This window comes from Stegodyphus dumicola, chromosome 12 (assembly GCF_044657685.1).
Source record: "Stegodyphus dumicola isolate Sdum_Otavi_A_Nest chromosome 12, ASM4465768v1".
NCBI classification, from domain to species: Eukaryota; Metazoa; Arthropoda; class Arachnida; order Araneae; family Eresidae; genus Stegodyphus; species Stegodyphus dumicola.
In genome coordinates, this window is record NC_140779.1 from 12134071 (window position 1) to 12161329 (window position 27259).

At 36.6% G+C, this 27259-nt stretch overlaps 1 protein-coding gene across 2 annotated transcripts in view; it reads left to right on the forward strand.

Moving 5' to 3' along the window:
• Positions 1-27259, forward strand: part of LOC118196922 (neurexin 1-like) — an 894564-nt gene that overhangs the window by 740244 nt on the left and 127061 nt on the right. For both annotated transcript variants that reach the window (XM_085827476.1, XM_085827475.1), the window contains exons 10-12: positions 6894-7229; positions 11696-11910; positions 21738-21846. In XM_085827476.1, coding sequence (XP_085683602.1) covers positions 6894-7229; positions 11696-11910; positions 21738-21846 — 660 coding nt within the window. The remainder of the gene's footprint in view (positions 1-6893; positions 7230-11695; positions 11911-21737; positions 21847-27259) is intronic.

A 27259-nucleotide genomic window follows, 5' to 3' on the forward strand; every position in this document is an offset into this window, starting at 1 on the left:
ACGTGCCGTTACACCACGAAGGCACATAGAATGGAGGGAGAAAAGATTAAAGGGCGACTGGAGATTAGAGGATTCAATCGCCAGAGTCTGGTGGTGTAGAATCATCATCCGCCATCTTTTAATTCGGGCGCCACTGTATTTGTCATTAGGTTATTTTGATGCTGGAGACGTGAAAAATGTGCGGTGCCTTCGCCGGCACTCGAATACGACTTCTCGAATACGCGCTGTGGTACCGCTACACCACGAAGGCATGCAAAAAGGAGGGAGAAAATATGCTATAACCCGACTTAAAAGTCATTACCCGGCCTTTGCTTTTCACAAAATAAAGTTTAATTTCCCAACCAAATATAACTTTTAATCCGATCTCCCGGTTCTTATACTTACACTGGTGTGCAAAAATTAAGGACGAAGTCGAAAAATTAGCATATCAGCTGAACGAAGAGGCAGAGCGGACAGAAAGACCAATCACGAAATTAAGTAAGGTGATGTACGGTAGCACATGCGCAGATATGCAGGTAGACGTAATGGGGGAGTGTCCGAGTAGCATAAAGCATGTTGTCGGTGTAAGATCAGTATTTCTGGCAAAGAGATTGCACGCCGTATAGCAGTTAAAATCACACCGAGTTGCTGCCTCTGCGAGAAATGGCGAATAATCAATCTGTTAGACGACATCTGGATGCTTTTACCCGAGGTTGAATCATTGGGAAGTTGGAGGAAGGCCGCAGTGTGACAAGTGTGACTGCAGAGTTCGGAATTGCTCACAGCATCGTTTCACGACTTTGGAGACAATTTCAAACTAGGAACAGCTATCCGGGGATTTAGTAGTGGTCGTTAACGAGGAACCACACCCGCAGATCACCGGAATATTGCCTTACAGGCCAAAAGAAACAGGCAGCAGACAGCGGGAGAAATCGCTAGACACACGACACAGGCGACTGGACGACCGATATCGCGTTTTACCGTGGCCAGAAGACTGCACGGTGGTGGTCTGTTTGCACGACGCCCTGTACGGTGTGTACCTCTAACGCCTGCCCATTGGAGAAGGCGTTCTCTGTGGTGCCGGGAACACCGGAATTGGAGGGAATGAATGGGGACGAGTACTCTTTACAGAGGAGAGCAGATTCAGTCTGAGTAGCGATTCTCATCGCATACTCATCCGGAGAGAGCGCAGAAGCCGCAATCATCCCTCGAACATCATTGAAAGGGACATGTATGGAGGTGGCGGTGTTCTCGTTTGGGGAGGCATCATGCTTGGTAGTCGTACAGACCTTCACATCTTCGACGCAGGTCCAGTCAATGGGACCCGTTATTGTAACGAGATTCTTTTTCCATATGTGCGTCTTTTTAGAGGCGCTATGGGTCCGCAGTTCCTTTTCATGGACGACAATGCACCATGTCATCGCACAGTAGCTGCCGATCAGCTCTTAGAGAGTGAGGATATTGAACGTATGGATTGGCCGGCACGATCTCCCGATCTCTATCCCATCGAGCATGTATGGGATTTTCTAGGCATACGCTCGGCAGCTCGTACCTTACCACCAGTAACGATTCCGGAGCTTCGATTGGCGCTGCTAGATCAATGGGCAGCAGTGCCTCAACAACTCATCGACACCCTCATTCTCAGCATGGGCAGACGCTGTGAAACCTGCCTAGCCAGTCAGGGGAGATCATATCCCCTATTAAAGACCGGATGTTTCTTGCTGGACACCCATCACAGGGATGTTTCGGCCTTCAGTCGCATTGCACTCCATGTTCAATAAAGCTTCTTTTTATCCCTCTGATTTCTCTTTTAGTAAGTGTAGGTTACATTACTCATGTCCTTACGTATTGGGGATCTTACGTTATTAAATGTGTTGATTTGGAAAGCTTTTGTACAAAGTTATATTGAAAAATCCGTCTCGTCCTTAAGTTTTCCACACCAGTGTATATCTGGGAACGTTTCATACTCATTATGAAAAAATCTGATGTGTACACCACAGGACTTCCTTGTACGGAATATTAAATTATACGCATTTTTTCTTGCATTTCATTTAAATTGATTGGATTGAATTAAATCTACTTCGTCGACAGCGCATCAACCACAATAGAATAAATGCACTCTTTAAAATTCACTCTCTTTGTTTACTATAACGACACTCTGAATGCACAAAATTTATATCATTTGAAGAATTACCGTTGACACATTTCTATTCCAATACTAGTATAATAAAGCTAAAAACGATGTATGAAAGAAACTAAGCAAACAAAACAGAAAAAAAACAGTTTTTCACAGACGATTGAGTATTTCTCATTTAATTCATACAGCTCTCACTTCGCGACAAGGCAAAAATACATAAAAACTCAAAATATCTGCATTAAAAATTACGAAGTAAATCTTAAACACTTACTTCCTCGAAAAATTCCAGAAAGGATTAAGCATGATTTAATTCACAATAATAAATGAAGGCGTTATTTTTGTGTTGCGAAGCTTAGTCTCTCTAGATTGGCAACAAATCTACAATTCTGCTGTTTGAAATGTAAACAAATATGTCCGCCATGTTATTTAAAACTTAACCGCACTTAAACAGCTTTTAAATTGTTGATAATTATACAAATATTGCTTCCAGAATTACGAAAGGCATAAAAACCTTAACCGGAAGATAAAAACGACATAATTCAATCATTTTTTAAAGCGAAACATGTACTATTTACAAACATATAAGAGTAAAGATATTGAGATTACTGAGCCGGGTAACAGAGTGGATATATATATATATATATATATTTATATACGTTTGGTGCGGCCGATTGCAACCAAAATACGAGGTGCACATCTACAGGTTATAGCAGTTCTATATACAAAATTTCAACGTTCTGGGGGTACTCGTTTTTGAGTTATGCGAGATACGTACGTACGTTCACACGTACGTACATACGTTCGTACAGACGCCACGAAAAATTCTCTTCAGAATTCATTTTAAAGCAGTTTTATAATTTTTTTTTTTTGGAGGAAAGGTCCTTACGTACAGATATCAAGCAAAAACATCGTTAAATTGCATTCGATAGCGGTCAAAATGGATAGTTTCGTTGAAATATGTTGCCTAAAACTTTTTGCGATTACAATACTTCCTTTTTACTTCGTACAAGGAAGTAAAAATGAAACTAGAAAAACGTTTCAGTCCCGTATGACAAAAGTTGACCGGAATATTTAATTTCAAAATTTGCAATTTTTGGGGTCAATTCGATCTTGCCTTGAGGGATGAGGGATCGGTTAATTAGGTTAAAATATTTCGAGGATATAAATTAAATGAAGTGCAGCAAAAAATATGCATAATTTAATAAACCTTACAAGGCAGTCATATGGTGTTCACATAAGACATTTTTAGGCTTAATTTCTTTCGTCTCTTGCAACCGAATCTCAGTAGTAAAGGCAATAAATTCGTAACTCATAAAGTTATTTTCAAATTATTACTAAAAGTAATATTAATTATTAATAAAGTAATATAACACATTATTAATAAAAGTAATGGGCACTGCACAGCGTAGAATATCATGTGTGAAAGGAGAAAACTTTTCAGATTGCGTAATAATATGGTGCAAAATTTCATATGAATTGTCATCAGAATCTTCAGAATTCCTTCTGCGAGTAAAATGCTTTTAATGTTGAAAAATAAGAAGTGGTGTATTTAATTATGGCAAAGCACATTACCCCTAGTGTAAGTCCTATCTGCCTAAGAGGAGGAATGCCTTCGTGGAGGACTTTCTAAGGAAAACTGGCTCGTATACACGTTACACATGGGGAAAACCACGAAAACACCCATGCAGCCAGCCCGTTCGCGGGATTCGAACCTCGGACCAAACTACCAGTGTTCAGCAACTTTAACGCTCTGCCGCTGGTGGGCCTGAAAAAGTAAGAGGAAATCTGAGTATTCTACCTGAATCTGATGCGTACACCACGTGGCTTCCTTGCACGAATATTAAATCATACGCATTTTTTGCTGCATTTCGTTTATACTTATTTCTTCGAATTTCAATAGAGATTAGTTTTCATTAGAGAATTTCATTAGCTTTCTTATTCAATTAATTCAGTTCTCACTTTCCGACAAGGCGAAAATACATAAAACTTTAAAATACCTTTCTCCAAAATTGAAAAATATAGAAAATATAAAACAGCAAATACAGTTAAAACAACTAAAAGAACAATTTTTATGATTAAAATTAGAGTTCCTACACAAAAACAGCCATTCGATCATCGAGGTAGAAAGCAGATTTTTCGGTGCATAAAACTGAAAGGTAACTTTTGGTCCCCCTCAGCAAAAAGATAGTGAAGGTGCAAAAACTAACTTAATTCACTATTCTGCTAAGGTTGGAATGTAAACAAATATGACAGCTATGGTAAAAAACTGGCTTAACCGCCTTTAGAAAAGTTTTTAATTGTTGATAATTCTACAACTATTGCATGCAGATTAACTAAAGGTAAAATAACTTTAACCGGAAGATAAGGACAACATAATTCAATTATTTTTAAAGCAAAAATTGCACAATTTACCAACATATAAGAATAAAAAATACTGAGCTCAGGGAGCCGAGTAACTGACTGTGTATATACAGTGGTGGCCAAAATTTTGGACATTTTTGGAAATTTTTATGTTTTTGAACTTTGTATGTTTATAGAAAATGTTACGTTTCGCAAAATGCAAACTTGTATATATAATTTTAAAGAGAATTTATTACTGAATTCAATACAAAACACAAAATTCAATTATTTGCAATACAAAAAATATTTTATGTACTTTAATATAAATAAAAAAACACAGTGAAGTGGTTTGTAATGTCTAGCTTTCCTGGCCAATCACTGTTCTTGTTCTGAGAACCAATCAAATGTTAGTCACTGCCAGTAAAAGCTGACACCATGTTTACACTTGAAACAATTCATTATTTTGCTTTGTTCTATAGAAGGAGGACCTGTTTCTTATACACTGCAATTACAAGTAGGAATTTTTGTAAAAATTTTTAATATTTAGTCAAGAAGCAATGACATCAAATAAAAGAGTAGATTGGACACCTAGAAAGAGATGTAATATTATTGTGTTACGAGAAAGTGGTCTTTCCTATGCTGAAATTGCAAGACAGGTGGGTGGTTCAATGACTACATCTGGAGTCCGAAAGTTTTGTTTACGATATCAGGAGACAAATTCAATAAAAAACAAAGAAGGTAAAGGCCGAAAAAGGTGCACCACATCTATTGATGACAGAAGAATAAAAAAAACTATGTCTCCAAGATAGAAAAATGTCATCAGCGGCCATCAGAAGTGATCTGAATGATGCTTGTGTTTCTGTCAGTTCAAGAACAATCAGGAGAAGATTAACAGATGTTGGACTGAGAGGTAGAATTCCACGAAAAAAAGCCTTATCTTAATTTTCAGCAACGAAAACAAAGACTACAGTGGGCAAAGGAACACATTAATTGGACAGATGATCAGTGGTCACATGTTATATGGAGTGATGAAACTAAGATATCGTTATTCGGTAGTGATGGGCGAAAATATGTAAGACGTAGAATAGGAGAAGAGCTACATCCTGACTGCATTCAAGCAACTGTGAAAAACCCAGTTAGTGTTATGATTTGGTCATGCATGTCAGCAGATGGTATTGGTCGCCTTCATGTCTTCGATGGGACACTGAATGCCAGAAAATACATTGACACTATTCTAGAACCAAAACTTCTACCTTCCATCAGAGATCTCTTTCCCAACAATGCTTCGTTTATTTTTCAGCAGGATTCTGATCCTTGCCACACGGCCAAAATATCGAAAGAGTGGTTTCGTACAAAGAGCATTAAATTGTTGTCATGGCGAGGAAACAGTCCTGACCTCAATCCTATCGAAAATTTGTGGCACCGTTTGAAAACTCTTGTCCGAATGAGGCGCCCATCAAATAAAAGGGAACTAATTGAGGCTATAATTGTTTCCTGGCATCATGTAATAACGAAAGAAGAGCTTAAAACTCTTGTCAGCTCAATGAAACGTCGATGTGAAGCTGTAATCAAAAATAAAGGGTACCCTACTAAGTACTGATAACTCACTGCAATCATCACTATCTAATGTATATCGATAACTATTATCGTTTAACTTTTTTTATATTGCAAATAATTGAATTTTGTGTTTTGTATTGAATTCAGTAATAAATTCTATTTAAAATGATACATACAAGTTTGCATTTTGTGAAACGTAACGTTTTCTATAAACATACAAAGTTCGAAAACATAAAAATTTCCAAAAGTGTCCACAATTTTGGCCACCACTGTATATGTATAATTTTGGTGCGGCCGATTGCAACCAAAAGGGGAGGTGCACAACTGCATGCTATAGCAGTCCTAAGTACAGAATTTCAGCATTCTTCTTCTACTCGTTTTTGAGTTACGAGAAACATGCATACATTTGTATAGACGTCAGAAAAAAAATCCCTCCTGAAATTCATTTTAAATCCTTTTTGCCCCCCGTTTTGGGAAGTGAACCCTATATTCTGTCCTTGTGTACAGATGTCACGTAAAAACGTCGTTAAATTGCATTCGATAGCAGTCAAAATGGATATTTTTCTTGAAATATGATTACCGGAAAATTTGCACCATTACGATACTTACCTTACTTTACAATGAAGTAAAAAGGAATTGTTAATTTTATTTTAAAGAAGTTCAAAACAGGTATGTATTTCGTAATAAGCAATATTTAATGTCTGATAATGACGTTCGATAATGTCTGATAAGCATTCGATGTCGTAAGAGAAGGCATTTTACAAAATATAACATATGTAATTATTTTCATTATTTTTCTCTGGGTGTAAGTTATTGGAAATATTTTATGAATTTCATTTAATTGTATGTTCTTACCTTTTGAAAATGTTAAATATTTTAGGTAATTCTAATCAACTGGACCTCGAAGGACCATTGTATATAGGTGGAGTTGGAACCAGTGCTCAAGGCGTCCTTATCCCTAGTGATCTGTGGTCGGGCAGTCTTCGTTATGGTTACGTCGGTTGTATGAGGGATTTGATCATAAACGGTCGAGCAGTAGACATTGCGGGAGTGAGCCAGAAGCAAGATTCCGGTAGCATACGGCCCGCTTGTCACACTTCAACACCTCAATGTGATAGTCAACCATGCCTCAACGGAGGATCGTGTCTTGAAGGCTGGAATCACTTTACTTGCGATTGTTCTCATACAAGTTATTCGGGCACAGTTTGCGCCAAAGGTAATTGAAAAGTTTCATTTTTTACCTTAAAAATAAGGTTGAAAAATCTGATGTGTACAACACATGACGGAATATTCAATTATACGCATTTTTTCTTGCATTTCATTTAAACTTATTGGATTGAATGAAATTTATTTCGTTATTAGAGCATAAACAACAATAGAATAAATTCATTCTTTAAAATTTACTATATTTGTTTACCATAGGCCCTAGGTTTCCCTTAACAGCGTTAAATTTTATTCATTTTTTAACTCAAAATGCACAAAATTTTTATCATCTTAAAAATTTTCTAATCGTTACCACATATTCTATGCAATTACTATAATAAATCTAAAACGATGTATCAAAGAAATTAAGCAAACAGCAACAACAACAAAAAAAGGTTTCTCACAGACGATTCAGCATTTCTCATTCAATTAATTCAGTTTTCACTTCCCGACAAGACAAAAATACATAAAAACACAAAATATCTATATTGAAAATTATGAAGTAAATCTTAAACACTTATTTCCTCGAATATATTCCAGAATGAATTAAGCATGAGTTAATTCGCAATAATAAAAGAAGGCGTTAATCTTTGTTGTTGCAAAGCTTAGTTTGTCTAGAGTGGCAACAAATCCGCTATTCTGCCAAGTTTAAAATGTAAAAAAACATGTTCGCCATGACAAAATTAATTAGTCTTAGCCGCACTTGAACAACTTTTAAAATTTTGATAACTCTATAAATATTGCATGCAGATTTAATAAAGCCATAAACACCTTAACCGGAAGATGAGAACAACATAATTCAATCATTTTTAAAGAAAGAGTGCCCAATTTACAAACATATAAGAATTAAGAAACTGAGATTACTGAGCCGAGTAACAGAGTGGATATATATACATATATTCATATACATTTGGTGCTGCCGATTACAACCAAAATACGAGGTGCACATCTACATGTTATAGCAGTCCTATATACAAAATTTCAACGTTCTGAGGCTACTCATTTTTGAGTTATGCGAGATACGTACATACGTACGTACGTACATACGCATAGACGCCCCGAAATTTTCGCTTCAAAATTAATTTTAAATCAGTTTTATAATTTTTTGGGTGGGAAAGAGTCCTTTATTCTGTCCTTACGTACAGATGTCACGCAAAAATATCGTTAAATTGCATTCGATAGCGGTCAAAATTGATATTTTCGTTGAAATATGATGCCTGAAGTTTTTGCGATTGCAATAGTTCCTTTTTACTTCGTACAAAGAAGTAAAAATGTAATGAAATCTTCTTTAGTTTCAATTTTTGCTAAGTCTCAATTTTCTTAACTAGACTTTTCCTAAATCTCAAGAGTAAGTTTTCTTTTCAGAAAAAAATCAGTATATACTAAATTTTAAAGATAAAAATGTTAAAGAAACTATGGATATATTTAAACTACTCTTACAATAATCTACAAACTTTTAACCTGTTTCTCAATCTGCAAACTATTGTCAATATCAAGCGTTGATTATAACTTCAGGCAACTACGGTTCAAGATTAAAAGAACTCTGGGCAAAGGGTTGCCTGCAAGTAATACTGTGCACCACATGCTACCTGAATCGAAGAATTGACCTGTTGAGGCATTAGGTTATTTTGAAGCAGAAGTATATTAAAAATGAATAATGCCTTGCCGGGACTGGACTCTCGAATACGCTCCGAGTGTACTACCCGTTACACCAGGAAGGCATGCAGAAAGGAAGGAGAAAATATCTTATAGACCTACGAATCAACTTAGGCAGTGCTATTATCTTATATTAGGAAAAGCGACGAGAAGAACGTGAGTGTTGCATGAAAGCACTCAACTGATCTTACAAGGTCAAAGGTCAAGGCCTCCCCTCCTGCCCTTCTACAATGCAAAGAGCCACCAAATTTTTCCCTATTTGCGCTAATCGCATCAGGTGGAAGTGCATTCTTCAAAATTATCGGCGCAGTTTCATTTTGATTTTATTATTAATATTCATCAATGTTTTTATGCGAAACGTTGTGTACAGTGGAGTTTTTAATTAATTTTATACGATGACTTATTTTGTTAGCAAAAAAGCTAATGTTCGGGAAAGTTTGAGTTTTGTTGTAAAATAAAGCAATAAAAAAATTGACCCGCCTTTGTTTAACCTTTTTTTAATATTATTTATATAGTATTTAAATTTGTTTCATCTTATCGCCAAATCTCAAAATATGTATACAATTTTAAAGTTGGACTTATTAGCCCAAAGGGCGTTAGCCCAGAAGGGCTATCAATTTAGTTTCAGCATTTTGCATCGAAAATTTTATTGTGTCCGTTTCACTTTTCAAATTATCGCCACCAAATATTATCGCCCTGTGCTATATTTAAAGAAATTAAATAATGAAAAATCTGCATAAATGTATGTATGTTTCTCGCATTGTGATAAAACTACGGTACCTAGAGCCATCAAATTTTGAGTAATGTAATCCTCCCCCGAATATGGGCATCTAGAAGCCCTGATTTGGAATCTGAAATATGCTTTATTATCTATTCCATATTTTGTAACATTTTGACGAATTTTTGATTAACAAACTCAACGATTGGAAAGCGAGGAATGGCAACACTGTACGAAAAAAAAAAAAAAAAAAAAGAAGAACGTTTATATCTCCAGCTTGCGAGCCTTGCATCGGAAATTCTAAAGATATGCTCACATTAAATTATTTAGCGGTATTGCTGTTGGATTGAATTTGATGCTTTAAGTGCGAAGAATATAATAAATAAATAAAGGTAACTCACGAAACGTTAAAAATAGCGCCCTTTTGGGAGTAATGTAAAATTTGAAAGCTTTCAGGTTTTCTTTATTTCGTTACTTTATAATTCTTCCATTCTCATTCTCATGCAATTCATACCGTAGCGAGCTTCAGGCGTTCGTTTATTCGACTCGTTAGAGAATGGGAAACTTACTTGCGTTACGCTAATACTTGAGATGGAGGTGCATGAATGGAGCTACATAGTTCATCACTGCTATGCAAATGATATGTCTATCATTCCATGGTACTGTCGTATTCGTGATCGACCGCTGGAGTTTCGACTTGTCTGGCTGTCTTCGATCTACCCTTTCGACATTGGTACCATTATCTTCATTATTTGTAGACGAGTATCATGGTACTTCTTCACGGAGACCGATAATTAAAACTCTGTGGTTTACTTATATTATGCTCTTTAACATCTACGAGAGACGATAGCTCCCAAAAAGCAGTCTTCATCTCCCTGCTGATGATACAGTTCCTGTCTGACTTTTCAACAGGCTTTTGTTTGTAAGCCTCTTGCGAGCATTCAGAAGACTTCCAAAGCCTGGTCATGTATATTTATTCTGTATTTCTACTCACTTGTACGTCCGGTCCTGCTTTACATTCCCAGTAATCTTGCAGTGTTGTAATGTTCATAGACATTAATGTAATATTGAGTGACTTTTCACAACTGAACATTAGGGTGTTAAAACTATGTCTGTACGTAAATTTCAGAAGCAGGATTATATATAACGTAATTTGAATCGCTCGAATCCTACACGGCAGCCTTAGAAATGGAGATTTCTATATATCAATAGGCACTATGGAGACATTAGGTTATTTTGAAACAAGAGACGTGAAATTGAGCAATGGCCTCGTTGTGATTCGAACCTGCACCTTTGGAATACGCACCGAGTGTTGGTAACTGTTACATCACAAAGGCATGCTGGAAGGAGGGAGAAAATTTTTACTTATTTTCCTTTGTTGGGTTGGGCGTCGCCTGTTATGACCATAAGGCCAACTTGTTTGGTTAGGTGGGTCGGGCTGCGCACACTTCTGGTGCCTTATGTACTCACGCTTTTAACAGGTGACTGGGAATTAGCGGACCCAGTCGCCAAATCTTGGTGTTTAAGAATCATCATTCACCACCTTTTAGTTCTGGCATCACTGTAGTCTCATTAAGATTTTTTGTCCTGGAGAAGTAATGCCGTCGCTGGGACCTCGAACCTGGACCTCTGGAATACGCGTCAAGTGTGCTACCGTTACACCACAAAGGCATGCAGAAAGGAGGGATAAAATACCTTATAGTACGTTATCAGTGAACGTTTTTCTGTTGTTGATTCAATTATTATCGGCACAACAATCAGATGCCGTAAAATACGGTACGTCAGGTTCAAGCCAAAAGAAAAGACGAAAGTTCCGTTAACATACGAAGATCTTAACAAAGAATTTACATTTTGGATTTGTAATAAGTTAAAACATCAACACCTTCTTTGAAAACAATCAAGAGGTTCACTTTGGTGTGCGTTTCATAGCAATAAACCCCGTTTTACAATTGAGAGCATAGCCGGATGTCATAGCAAAGGACTGTAATGTATGAAAGTTAAACTACATTCTGTAAGGATTATATATGTCTAAAACAAACATGTGATCCCTCAAATAAAATGTTTAATTATTTTATTTTATAATATAGAATTCTTTTTTATTCCAGATGCAACGACTCTCAGTTTTGATGGCACACAGTATATGAAGATCACTGTTTCAGAAGGACCAACGCAAGCAGAGGACATACGGCTTCGCTTCAAGACCACTCGACCGAGTGGTCTGTTATTTGCAACATCTTCAGAGAAATCGAACACTCTTCTTTTTGCTGCTCTGGAAGCTGGAAGACTCAAGCTAGTGTTAAACCTTGGCGATGGGAACAAGGTTAGTCTTTGGATGGAATGGTTGCTAACGCATCTTCACTTTTAAAAGCACTTTCGCACTTATTATATTTATATTATATTATATTATATTTCGCACTAATTATATTTGCCACAGTCAAATCACACGAGGTATTCACAATGACAAAAAACTTCTGAGATTAAAATGAATCAAAATTATTGAAAAGTAATCTCGTATTTATTCTCATTCATAACTTTTATTCCCGCAAGATTTTCTCTCTTTTTCGAAAGTCATTTACACACACACTAAAATGTGCTATTATCTCAGAAAAACCTTCAATGTTTCTACATTATGCATTAAGAAAACTGAAAACCCAAAATTTTGGAATTCTTACTCCAAAGAATTCTCAACTCTAATTCAACTCTGATTAACATCGACGCTGTTGCTGGGATTTAAAATAATGCCGGGTACTATTCTTAGCTGTATGGATATAAATCTTTTCCAGAATTCTTGGAATTATTATGTAGCATACATTTCTCCTGGGATCCGAATTTAGCATTATGTCGTTATACAGAAGTATCTATGTCAGTTATGCCCCTGCATGAATGCCCGTTATAAAGAGCATCCCAATAGTTCAGTCACTGTTAAAATTAGCTATTGTCTTGTGTTGCAAATTGCTCTTAATGAAACCAAACAGCTTTATGGCCGAAACTGTGATCTATAATGTGTGTCAATTAATCTTTCTTTCCATGCCAACCAAATAACGGTGGCATCTTCAATGCAAAATGAGTTCCATTTTCTAACGTCCAGATTCTTATGGCGAAGATTGTAATAGTGTTATTGACGAAGTAACAGCCTTGGTATTTATTTTGTGTTTTTACTGAAATCCCTCGTTTTAATAAAGGCAAGATTAAGCTTTTAATCGGGATTTATTTCCTCAATATTTATAAAACGTTTATGAAAAAAACTGATTTTCGTGCCTTAAAATACACTCGTGCTCAAAAAATACGAATCAAACACTAAAAGAAAAGGTACGAATGTAAATAGGGAATTAAAAAACATACAATTTACATATGATACAGAAGTTGCGTAGCCGATTGCGAATAGGCAACCAAAATTAGCATAAAACTCAATCCCGCAGTCATACCAGAATGCCTTAAAAGGGGACATGTCGGTTCTATGTGTTAGTTCGCAAGCATCGATTGTTCCATGTAATCCTAAATAACCAAAGCAGAAAGCATGAGCCGAAGACACCATTTGTATGAAGAGCTACGTTGGAGGGCTGTCGGATATTGGAAGCTGCTGCAAGAGCATCCGCTGTTGTGAGAAACCCAGGACTGTACACTACACCTGACGACCTGTGGTTTGTTTTCCTTTGTCCACATGTCAGAGTGCTGTTGAATCCGCCCCGCAGTTGGACACCAGAACAGTGGTACCATGTACTGTCTACGGATGAGTCTCGATTTAACATCTAGAACGATTCCCGAAGGAAAAGGCGTCAGACATCCTCGAAAAAGACCATTACAGACCATTACAGCTTACTTGTATGTACTGGGATAGCAACGAACGACCCCACCGACCTCTACGTGACTCCTGGAGACATACAATATCGCATCAAAACATCTACTATCAGAAGGCATCCAATATTCACAGACATCCAATACCGCGACGACAATCTGCTGCGTCCTTTCGCTGCGTTGGTACTGATGCGATATTTATGAATGATAACAACCGCCCACATAGAACTCGAATGGCGCAGACTTACTTCGAGAGTGAAACCATTCCATACCTGTCGTAGCCTGTAGATCATCGGACCTGAATCCCATAGAGCATGTGTGGAACATACACTGGTGTGCAAAAATTAAGGACGAGACGGTTTTTTCAATATAACTTTGTACAAAAGCTTTCCAAATCAACACATTTAATACCGTAAGATCCCCAATACGTAAGGACATGAGTAATGTAAGCAACACTTACTAAAAGAGAAATCAGAGGGATAAAAAGAAGTTTTATTGAAAAAGTAGCATGGAGCGCAATGCGACTGAAGGCCGAAACATCCCTGTGATGGGTGTCCAGCAAGAAACATCCGGTCTTTAATAGGGGATATGATCTCCCCTGACTGCTAGGCAGGTTTCACAGCGTCTGCCCATGCTGAGAATGAGGGTGTCAATGAGTTTTTGAGGCATTGCTGCCCATTCCTCTTGCAGCGCCAATCGAAGCTCCGGAATCGTTACTGGTAGTAAAGTACGAGCTGCCAAGCGTATGCCTAGAAAATCCCATACATGCTCGATGGGATTGGTGCCGGCCAATCCATACGTTCAATATCCTCACTCTCTAAGAGCTGTTCGGCAGCTACTGTGCGATGACATGGTGCATTGTCGTCCATGAAAAGAAACTGCGGACCCATAGCGCCTCTAAAAAGACTGCGGACGGATAAAGCCTTTAAAAAGATATGGAAGAAGAATCTCGTTACAATAACGGGTCCCGTTGAATAAAACTGCGTCGAAGATGTGAAGGTCTGTACGACTACCAAGCAAGATGCCTCCCCCAAACGAGAACACCGCCACCTCCATACCTGTCCCTTTCAATGATGTTCGAGGGATAATTGCGGCTTCCCCGCCCTCTCCAGATGAGTATGCGATGAGAATCGCTACTCAGACTGAATCTGCTCTCATCTGTAAAGAGTACTCGTCCCCATTCATTGTCTCTCCAATTCTGGTGTTCCTGGCACCACAGAGAACGCCTTCTCCAATGGGCAGGCGTTAGAGGTACACATCGTACAGGGCGTCGTGCAAACAGACCACCACCGTGCAGTCTTCTGGCCACGGTAAAACGCAATATCGGTCGTCCAGTCGCCTGTGTCGTGTGTCTAGCGATTTCTCCCGCTGTCTGCCGCCTGTTTCTTTTGGCCTGTAAGGCAATATACCGGTCATCTGCGGGTGTGGTTCCTCGTGGACGACTCCCGGATAGCTGTTCCTGTAGTTTGAAATTGTCTCCAAAGTCGTGAAACGATGCTGTGAGCAATTCCGAACTCTGCAGCCACACTTGTCACACTGCGGCCTTCCTCCAACTTCCCAATGATTCGACCTCGGGTAAAAGCATCCAGATGTCGTCTAACAGACTGATTATTCGCCATTTCTTGCTGAGGCAGCAACTCGGTGTGATTTTAACTGCTATACGGCGTGCAATCTCTTTGCCAGAAATACTGATCTTACACCGACAACATGTTTTATACTACTCAGACACTCCCCCATTACGTCTACCTGCATATCTGCGCATGTGCTACCGTACATCACCTTACTTAATCTCCTGACTAGTCTTTCTGTCCGCTCTGCCTCTTCGTTCAGCTGATATGCTAATTTTTCGACTTCGTCCTTAATTTTTGCACACCAGTGTATTTGGGATGACGGTTAGCAGGTGTGCCACCAGGCACCCTACACGAGCTCCGGCATGCATTACTACAGGAATGGGAGCTACTGCCACAACAAACGATCAACGATACATGCATTTCAGCTAGAAGGTATCGTGTCACTTCTTTTCATTGCACATTCTTCCAACCCATTTGGTCTTTCACGATGTGATGGTCGTAATACATGTGTTTTTGTATTGTCTTTGCTTTATTGTTTGCTAAATAATTCTTCAACAACCTTTTGTGTCAATTTTACACATATCTTTTGAATAGTTATATTCCATGTTTTGCCTTTGTTGCTTAATACTGATTTTTTCTCTTTCACTTATCTCAATGATTCCAAAATTGAGTAAGAGCGATAACAAAAGCGAGCGAAAGTAAAAGGAAAAATTACGCTAATTTTGCTACTATTGTTGCAATAGCTGACAGTGCTTAGCTTTTAGCGCTTCGATCCCCGCCACTCTTTAATTTGGATTGCTGATTTTTCCCCCGCTAAAGATATCTATTGTGAGTATGTGAATTTAATATTCTTCATTTTAAGGAAACTTTAGGTGGAAGCTATTTAAAGATAGGCATGCCTAAAAACACTTTTTTAGGTTTCATTTTTATGTTATCTTCAAACACTCTTTTTTTAATTAATAATCTACAAATCATTAATACATCATTTTGTAGTGTTTCGTAAGTCTGGAAGAGTTGTGATGATGCTTGTGATTTTCATTATTTGTGTTTATTTAGAACTTGAACTAAAGAGCATCTGTTAATTAAAATAACTTGCCAGAGACCAAAAAGAGGCTTTCACCGGAACAAGTTGACAGCGCATTATGCAGTGTTTGTTAATAAAAGAACTCCAAATTAACATTACACCTAAACCTTTTCGTAGTTTTATTGTATTTGCTTTGTCATTCTGCCTGTAAGTCAATTAAAAAAGTAGGCTATGGCAAACAAATAATATCCATGTATATAACAAATTTTATTTATTTATAAGCTATAGAAAAAGAAAAATATAAAATGTAATACATTTAAGTATTCATTTCATAGATAATTGCAGATGAAAGGATCAGTTGCAAGATGCTGCCAATATGACTGTTTATGGTTTTACTCAATACTCAATACGCACAGGATTTTGCGTTTTAATGCGTCGTCATATTCTACATACGTTAGTGAGGCAATAACATCGCTAGTTTTATTCTGATTTCTACAATGATGGACATCGTATAGCCGATATGAGACGTACAGCAAATCAAATACACGATTTTTTTTTAAATTTAAATTGAAACGGCATCCGAAACTGCAAAAATGTAATCAAAACATTTGGCAACGAAGCAACAAATGGATAACACATCTTTGCTTTGAAAACCTGGATCAACAACTTGGTCAGTCCCGTCGAAGTTAGGTACACAAATGAAGCATAGGTTATACAGTAGGATAGCAAAGGAGCGTAATACTCATATTTAGCAGAACCTGACTAAGGCAGGGGCACACGGGGAGGGCCTCCAAATCGAATAAAAGAAAGTTCGCAGCTATATGACAAAGTTAACAATTAGAAAATTGCATTTCGGAAGCTTGTAATAAGTTCACAAACTGCAGCGATATGATTGTTAACTAGGTCATCTTAATCGCAACTGCGAAGAATTCAGTTGCATGGTGTTCAGTGGATTCTGTTGGATTTTCGCAACACTCAGAAATCACAATAATCAATTATAAGTTATATTTTCTCAAAATTCTCACAAAATGTCAAATATTATTTTCATTAATTAATTTCATTTGCAAGACTGTGAAAATCTACATTACTACTAAAAAAGGGGGGGTACTTTAGAACTATTTTAGGTTCTAGTCAAATTTCTTGTTATATATCTATAATGCGGTGAAAAATTTTAAATACATCCATAACGTTCCGTTCTTCGTTACTGAAGTAGTGAAGCAGAGGGGGAGTCGCCAAAGAAGTTGCCAGTTAAGCTAAGTCGGGGCATGATACTCAGTTGAATCTATGAAATTTCAAAGGCTTTCAAGCAAGTCAGAACGTTTATTATCATAAATTTGCTTTGACGTTTTGTAGGTTTTCATATGAATTCGGGTACTTGCGTATTAACTCCACCACAGCTACAGATTTCGCGGGTTTTAAGTGCCGCCAATATACACCTAAAATTTTTGCGACAAATCATAAATTAAAACTCTTTATTTAAAATCAAAGTAGTCAATCGGATTTCGGTGGAAAATAGGCCGCTATAGAGTTTAAAATAGATTCAAAACAGTCTGTATTTTCTTTGACCTGATGCTGTCGCCATATGAACTCTGCTAAATAAGATTCTAAATGATGTCACGCTGTTCCCCTATGTCTGTTGTTCCTCCATTTAGCACTTCCCCACATTCTCTCAACTGTTTATGTATGAACTCCTGTATCAGGATCAATAAAATTTTATTTATGATTAACTTTAGCATGTAGGAATCCTTCGTTTTCTATTCTATATGTTTGGTAACCTTTCCAACTGTCAGAATAAATTTGTGCTACCATCTGCAATGTTTTCAATAATTTTATTAAAAAGAACAGAGCCAGTTCTATTAGGAACAGTAACAGCAAACAAATCTTTTGTTTCCCTACATAGTATGCCACCAAACTCCCACTGTTCGAGTAATACTCGACCACAATTATTTTTACGCTTAGTAAACAAACTTTCATCAATTTCCACAGTGCAATCTGGTCCACTAACCTTTTTGTTTGGTTTATTCTCCATATCCAAGACACATAATTTACGCATGTAATTGTTCCAATCTATAACAGTTTTATCCGATAAATCAAGTTGCTTTTCAAAAAATTTAATCGACGTCAACTTCTCGCACCAGCAGTACGGGAATCTCAAAGCTAAATAAAATGGAATTCTGCTTCCTTCAAACCAGTTGTCTTTTCTAAGACCCACTTGCTGATCACACTGTCTTAAATTACATTTTCCAAAACGTACGTTAACCAAAATAAAGTTTCATATCATGCGAATTGGTACATTTTCGTTTTTTTTGGTAAAATATTTAGCTCCTGAAAAAACCAAATTGCATCTTCTTCTGTGTTTGGCAAATACCAAAGACGCATTTTCGTAGCATTAAAAAATGGTGTCGAAAATCAGCAAACAACAAGGCAAAAAGGAATCCAAAAGATTAACTGCGTGCGAACAAAAGAATTGCTCTTTATTGGCGCATCAGCGCAATTTCTGCTGCAGTGGCGTTAATGCGTAAGCGGGGTGGCGTTAATACGTAAGTGCCAGAATTTGTCCGAGAACATATAGAACACGCACGACTCGGTAAACGCCATTTTTATCTGATTCCAACTAGACCTGAATCAGAATGCTTAATAATAACGTATATTTTGGAATTGGGCGAAACTACTATTTACACCAGGGGCCAAATTCACTGCATATCTCAGTCGAGAAGTGAAGTTGGGTTTATTATAGATTAAGGTGACAAGATTTCGGAGTTCGAAATTCGGGACGCTATGTATATATTATATAATTTTTAAACATTTTATTACACATAAATTATTTTATTATTATTGTTATTGTGGTAGATGTCGTATGCAGGGTGAAAATATAATATATATATATATATATATATATATATATATATATATATATATATAATAAATACACAAAGAAATTTAATAATAGGCAAAAATTTTTAAAAAAACATTTTTTTATACCCGTCCTGTGCTATAGCTGCAGTATTGAAGTAAAATAAACTTAAAGCATCTAACACATAATATCACACATTTTTATTAAAAAACATAATTATTCAAAGTATTTTCGCGCAATGTTCTGCTGAAAATTGATCAGTAGATAAAATTAAGAAACATAGAACCTATTTTACACAAAGACCTAAATCTTTCAATTTAAAATATCCTGTAAATATGCAAAATAAGAATAAAATATGAAAATAAAGCCTAAAAATTTTTAAAAACTGAGAATATATACCGAAACCAGAAAAATAAATAAAGAAGAGGAACTCTATTAAATCTGATGTAACGTTATCAAGAAAAGAATATATCAGACGTAATTACAATCCCCTTCCGCTGAAAACCCTTGCGTTTGTGTATTCAAAATCAGCTGCTGAACGATTCTAAAGTTTTTTAATTAATAACAGTTCACCCGAAAAGTTTGAAGCCCCCCTCGATACAACGTAAATTCAATGTTAAATCAAGTAAAAGAAAAAAATTATATATATATGTAAGATAAAAATTATGAAAGCAAACTTCTAAATTTAATTCACTATAACCTCTTTTATTTTCTATTTCATTTGGAAACTTCGTCTATGTGTCCTAAAAATAGCGCTTAAGTCTAAACTGTGTCATTCAAATTAATCATGCGATCTTACGTAACCTTTAATGCAGATGCCTCTTGACCAATCACCCAATTGCAAACCAAAACGGTTCTCTTCGCATGCTTCCATCTTGCATAACTACGCACTTCAGCTTTTGCTCTCTACTGTGCTAAGATGTAATTTCGCTGGCTTGCTTTCTATCTCAACAATATCAAAAGTCTGATGTGGACACCACATGACTTCCTTGTACGGAATATTAACTTATACGCATTTTTTTCTTGAATTTCATTTAAATTGATTGAATTGAATTAAATCTACTTCGTCGACAGTGCATAAACCACAATAGAATAAATGCACTCTTTAAAATTCACTATATTTGTTTACTATAACGACACTCTGAATGCACAAAATTTATATCATTTGAAGAATTATCTTATCGTTGCCACATGTTCTATTCAAATACTATAACAAAATTAGAACGATGTATGAAAGAAATTAAGCAAACAAAACAGAAAAGAAACAGTTTTTCACAGACGATTGAGTATTTCTCATTCAATTAATTCAATTCTCACTTCGCGGCAAGGCAAAAATACATAAACTCAAAATATATGTATTAAAAATTACGAAGTAAATCTTAAACACTTATTTCCTCGAAAAGATTCCAGACAGGATTAAGCATGATTTAATTCGCAATAATAAATGAAGGCGTTATTTTTGTGTTGCAAAGCTTAGTCTCTCGAGATTCGCAACAAATCTAAAATTCTTCTGTTTCAAATGTAAACAAATATGTCCGCCATGTTATTTAAAACTTAACCGCACTTAAACAGCTTTTAAATTGTTGATAATTGTACAAATATTGCTTCCAGAATTACGAATGTCATAAAAGCCGTAACCGGAAGATAAGAACAACATAATTCAATCATTTTTAAAGCAAAAAATGTACAATTTACAAACATATAAGAGTAAAGAAACTGAGATCACTGTGCCGAGTAACAGAGTGGATATATATATAAATATAGTATTTATATACGTTTGGTGCGGCCGATTGCAACCAAAATACGAGGTGCACATCTACATGTTATAGCAGTCCTATATACAAAATTTCAACGTTCTGAGGGTACTCGTTTTTGAGTTATGCGAGATACGTACGTACGCACGCACGTACGTACATACGTTCGTACAGACGCCACGAAAAATTCTCTTCAGAATTAATTTTAAAGCAGTTTTATCATTTTATTGGAGGAAACGAGTGTTTTATTTTGTCCTTACGTACAGATATCACGCAAAAACATCGTTAAATTGTATTCAATAGCCGTCAAAATGGATATTTTCGTTGAAATATGCTGCCTGAAACTTTTCGCGATTACAATGCTTCCTTTTTACTTCGTACAAGGAAGTAAAAATGTAGATCTTCTGTGGAAAGGCACGACTGGAGTGCCAAGTGATTGTGATCACAAATATCAATTGCAAAGAAAATCAGAATTAAAACTACCTCGACTGCCAAGTTCTTTAGCTATTACCAAGTTAATATTATTAGTATACTGCGCAGTCGAAATTCTTTTTCCATATGGATCTAAGCACGCGTCGACACTTATCCGGATTTTCCTTGTGTTTTTATTATTACAACTGCACAAGAAAAAGCCGGAGCAGTGTCGATGCTTGCTTATATCCATATTGAAGAAGAATTTCGACTACTCAGTATACTAATGTTAACTTGGTAATAGCTAAAGAACTTAGCAGTTTTAATTCCATTAGCAATTGACATCCGTGGCCACAGATAGGAAACGAGAATAGACAGTAAAGCATGTTTAAACTTAAAATAACTGTTAGAAGCTTAAAGTAACCTCTATAAGGTTTGTTTCTATGTATTCTACGTGTTTAGAAATAGAACATATTCTAATACAATGGGCTGTCAAAGCAGGTGGCAGACATTTATCCTCTCGGTGGAAACTCTGCGATAGCACAATTCGACAGCTAGGCTCTTTCCTAAATTCTAAAAATTTTGCCGGCTCTCAGCTCTGCGGGTTTCACCCGCTCCGGCACCAACCTTGTGTAATATTTACCATAGAAACATAATTTTCTTTTATTATATTTAATGTTTAGTGTGTATGCTTTTTTCCAGTCCAATTATTCACATATATGAATTTTGTTCATATAGGTGTTCTTCGTGGGACAGGGATTGAACGATGATCAGTGGCATACATTTCACGTCACTAGACGAGGTCAGAGCATGGATGTCAAAGTGGATTCCGAAGCCACATCGCGAGGTATTTTTTCTATACCTATTCTGCAAATGTGTATCATAGTTGATTCTAATGCAGTTATGCGTTAATTTCAATTTAAATACACTCATGTCCATAAATTAAGGATAATTCGAAGTCACGCGGAAATCGAACTCTAAAATAAATATATCACCTGTAAAATCACTACACACATCTTCAAGAATCATATGCAAATTTCAGGAAGTAACCAGATGACACCGATGGTACGTCACAATGACGAGAGCGTAAGAGAGTGATATATAAGGAATACCGGCAAAGAAGTAAAATTGTTCGCAGGCGCTTTATAAGCATTTCAGTGCAATAACCGAATAGTTATGACACAAAGGACCCATTTGGATGATTTTTTACGTGGTAGAATTATCGACCGTCTGGAATGTGGGCGTACCCAACTAGAAGTATCAGACGAACTTTGAATTGCCCAGAGTGTCATCTCCAGGCTTTGGCAACGATTCCAAATGATGGTAATGTGAGTAGACGTTGCAGCACAGGTCGCCCCAGAGTTACAATTTGAAAACTGATTCAACGCCGAATGAGAACCGGTATTTGGCAGTTACTGCCAAACGAAACAGCCGGAGCACAGCCTCAGACCTGTCTCGTCAGCTCTCTTCAGTCACTGGTACGACAATTTCAAGGCAGACCGTATACAGACGCTTAGGTCAGATTGGTCTATATGCTCGTAGACCTGTCAGATGCGTTCCACTTATTGCAACTCACTGTCGCCTGCGGTTAGCCTGGAGTAGAGAGCATGCATTGTGGACACCGCAACAGTGGGCTTGTGTGAAGTTTTCCGACGAGTCCAGGTTTAGCTTGCAGTCCGATTCTCGGCGGAATTTCATATGGAGAGCTCCAGGTACCCGTCACCACCAAGAAAACATCATTGAATGACACCGTTACCACCAAGAAAACATCATTGAACGACACCGTTACGGTGGTGCAGGAGTGCTCGTTTGGGGTGGAATTATTCTGGGTTCCAGAACTGACCTGCATGTTCAAATTGGAACCATGACAAGCCGAATCTATCGGGACTTCATTCTGGAACAACATGTACGTTTGTTTCGGGGCGCCATGAGCGCACATTTTGTGTTTATGGATGACAACGCCCGTCCTCACCGTGTACACATCGTAAGCGAATGCCTTCAATCGGAGGATATCACCCGTATGGACTGGCCAGCATTCTCACCGGACTTGAATCCAGTAGAGCACATGTGGGATATGCTTGGCCGACGAGTTGCAGCCCGTCAACCTCCTCCTACATGTCTACCGGAACTTCGGAGAGCATTGCTTTTTGAGTGGTGTAATATTCCCCAAGATCAGATCGATAATTTGATACTGAGCATACCTAGGCGTTGTACGGAGTGTATTGTATCGTCTGGGAGACATACAATGTATTAACAATCATACCAACCATGTAACATTGGTTTTTTGTAAATAGTGTTTTTTGTAATTTGCTCCAAGGAGAAAAAATCGCTGATTTTTTTAATAATATCAAACATATGACATCTTCAGAAGTCAAACAACAAAAATCAGCGTTATATTTACAAAATTTAACGCTGACTTTTGTTGTTTGACTTCTGAATTAGTATTTATTCGGCGTGTTATTCTGTCTTAATATGACATTTTTCCCCCTTTACCTTTTGTTTAATAAATAAGCTTTACAAATAAGTCAAATTTGTTTTGCTTCTAACTCTTCCTTTGCCTGATTTTGCATTGTCCTTAATTTATGGACATGAGTGTACTTTCTAAAGCGAGGCGTTTTATTCACAACAGTTTCAAAAACATTTACTGAATATTTCCTCTTTTGCATAAAAATACAGTAATGGATACATGCAAAATTTAAATGAAAGATGATGGAATTGTTTAATATCACTACGGATCTGTTGTAAGAGAATGGGAACTTCCAAGGTGACCTTTCAGGTCCCATCTTATCACCTGAGTATTAAACGTATACTTTTTATTAAAAATAATTACGGAATTTATGTCACATTTTACAAAAATAACACAGACATTCCTCATGTTTAACATAATTAAGAACTGTTAACCAGCCTTTGAAACCAACTTACAAATTTGCTGTTTTAATGAACTTTTAGCAGCTGTCTATTTATTTGATTACGGCAAGAACGCCAGAGTTATCTGTCTGAGGATAAGCACGCCTTAGTGGAGGACATTCTAAGAGAAATTGACTTATATATAACGTTACACATGAGGAAAACCACCACGAAAATGCCCATGCAATCAGCCTCAACACGTAGTTTAGCCTCTAACAACTTATCAAGGAGTATTTTCTCTTCGCTGAAACGAATAACGGAAAACGTATGTCGGTGCTCAATTCTATTTACATTTCATTACAGTTAGTCAATTATCATTTCTTGATTTATTTTTTAGCCCAAAGGGACGTAAGCCCAGAAAACCTATTAGTCTCTAAACGAGATTTTATGTCGAATCACTTAAATGGAATGTATCACTTTTCAAATTGATGCCACCAAATATTATCACTTTGTATTACATATAAAGAAACTAAACGATGAACAATCTCCAAGGTCATATGTTTGTTCTCGCATTGTGCAAAAACAACGTTACCTAGAGTCATCAAATTTTGAATAACATTGTCCTCCACCCGAACCTGAGTACTTGGAAGCCCGAATTTGGAATTTGTTTTATTGTCTATTTCATATTTTATAAATCTGTAACGAATTTGTGATTAAAAATTCCAACTATTTGAAAGCGAGCAGTGGCAACACTGTACGGAATAAAATATTTTTGTCACCAGCGCGCGAGACTGTCTATCGGAAATTATAAGATATGCAGTTTTTAAATATTTTTAACCCAAAGAAGTGTTAGTCCACATGTTCTTGAAACATGTATGCATCTAAATGAAAACAAAACACGTCTTTGGGCTTAATATAAAATCTGAAGATTTATTTTAAGGTATTTCTTCCACTTTCCTAGCGTGCCTTCGTGGTGTAACGGTAGCACGCTGGGCCGGTATTCCAGAGGTCCGTGGTTCGATTCCCGGCGAAAGCGGTTGCATATTTTTCATTTTTTCTGCTTCTAATTAACCTAATGACTCTACAAGTGGCGCCCGAACTAAAAGGTTTGTGGGTGATGATTTTCCGCACCCATGATTTGGCGACTTGTTCCCTTAAAACCCTAGTCGCCCTTTAAAAAGGGGAGTATATAAGGTATTTCTCCCACTTCCCTAGCGTGCCTTCGTGGTGTAACGGTAGCTCGCTGGGCCGGTATTCCAGAGGTCCGTGGTTCGATTCCCTACGAAGGCGGTTGCATATTTTTCATCTTTCTGCTTCCAATTAACTTAATTAATTTATTTTTTAATTTACATTACTCCCGTTTTCCTTTGCATTCCTTCCCAAACCACTGCGTAGCGCGGATTCTAGCACAGCGATAAGCGTGTCCAACACGACGGAAAAGTACTGATGTGCTGCTTTTCCGTTACCTTTCACTTGCAATGCTTTACAGCCTAACCAGTAGACTGAATAGCGATATTGACTGCCCATGGCATGGATGTTTATAAGCGTATAGTTCTGAACAACAAAAGGGCACTCAAAGTACACACCGAATCGAAAGTCCTCTCGAAAGTTTGGTGTTAAGAGAAGAGAAATGGGAGACCGTCGAATCGCCCTCTGGGGGTGTTCTCCATCAAACCTGAGGCGGCAGCATAACAGTTAGCAAGGCCGACAGTACCTATTATACCCACAGAATAGCACAGGTGTCGGACAAGCTTCAACCTGTACCTGTTATAATTTGTCCATGATTTTATTTATTTCATAAGATTTATCCTGATAAAATATGCTTTCATAAACTTTCTACATTGCTACATTCCTGTTAAAGTACTTTGTGAGTTTTTAAAAGGAAGATTTCTATTTATATTTTATTCTATATACTTTTGCTCAACTTAAGCAAAATTCCCATCTGTCTTGTATTAGAGTTCTATTTCTTTCTAACAAAACCCAAGCAGTTATGAACTTCCATATCTCTGTTAAAAATCAGGAATCTTTATCTATCGTAACCAGTCTCCTGTCACAGTGATGATGAAAAATCATGGAAATTAACTTTTCATTTAAGCATTATTTGTGGTTTATGCTTTATTTTTAATAAAATCGATCGTTTGCAACACTGAAATGCTATGCGTCAAACTCTTAGCGTTGCAATTTTCTTTTTGCTTAAGTGGCAACAGTAAAACGTTCGGAACCAATAATTAAGATTAGAATTTGTTTTTAAGAAGGAAACTCGCTATTATTTGTTTTATACCTTCTCTCGTTAATGAATTTATTCAAAGAGGTTTATTGCCTACAATATACTGCTAATACTCTTGTGCTTAATCGATGAACCTATATCGATATATTATTCGGATTGCTAAAATTTACAAGATTTTCACTATAGGTGACAAATAAGCCTAAAGGAAAGCATAAAAGCTCTGATGAAAAAATTAATACCTTTCTTGAAGGAAATTTTAAAATAGATTTTTTCGGAAGTTACCGTAAAATTTTATTAAAAAGCTGACGGAAATTTGTCATCCAAATGTATCACTAATGGGCGAAGTCAAATTAATGATATCTTTATTATTGCACTAGCAGCTTCGCTGCCAGCCTTCGTCTGGCTTTTAAATGTACCGGAAAAATGGCTGAAAGGAACACCAAACGTTAAATTTAAAAACTGCGTAGAATTTTACTCTGCAGAACAACTTTATAAAAGAAAGTTATTACGTATAACAAAATTACAATGAAATAAGCAATATCCCTTAATACAAATATTAATTATCCTAATAAAAAAAATTAAACAACTTTCCGTTGAAGAACAAAAATCATGCAAAACTATTCAATATGTTACAAACAGTGAAATGAGCAAAAAAATAACATGAAAGAAACTCAAAAAACAAAACATTCAGCCCAGAATTTTACTCTGCAGAACAACTTTATCAAAAAAAAAATCAATAAAAATGTATTCTCTTATATACATAAAAAATGACAATGAAATATGCCAATCTCTTAAAAATAGTGACATAAGCAATATGATGAAAAATTGTTGCCAAACCCATATTTCTAAAAGAATGAAACTATTCAAAATGATGCCATTTCATCAAAAATCTATCAACAACAATAAGACAGGAAAATTGTTGCCAAAATCACATTTTTAAAGATGTGAGATGTGAGTTGTGTACTCGGAAGCTTCATTTAAAAAAATATTTTTCAATACAAAATATTGTCATTTTTTCAAAATTCTTTTTGTAAAAGCAGTCGCAAGGATGAAAGTTTAACGTGTCCAAAAATCAAAGAAAAATAAACTGTACATTTTGAAAAATAAACTTTTTTAGAAAACATCCCGTTGTAAAGGTGTTAAGCTCCCTTTGTTCAATAAATTCGTATTGAATCGATTTATTGAA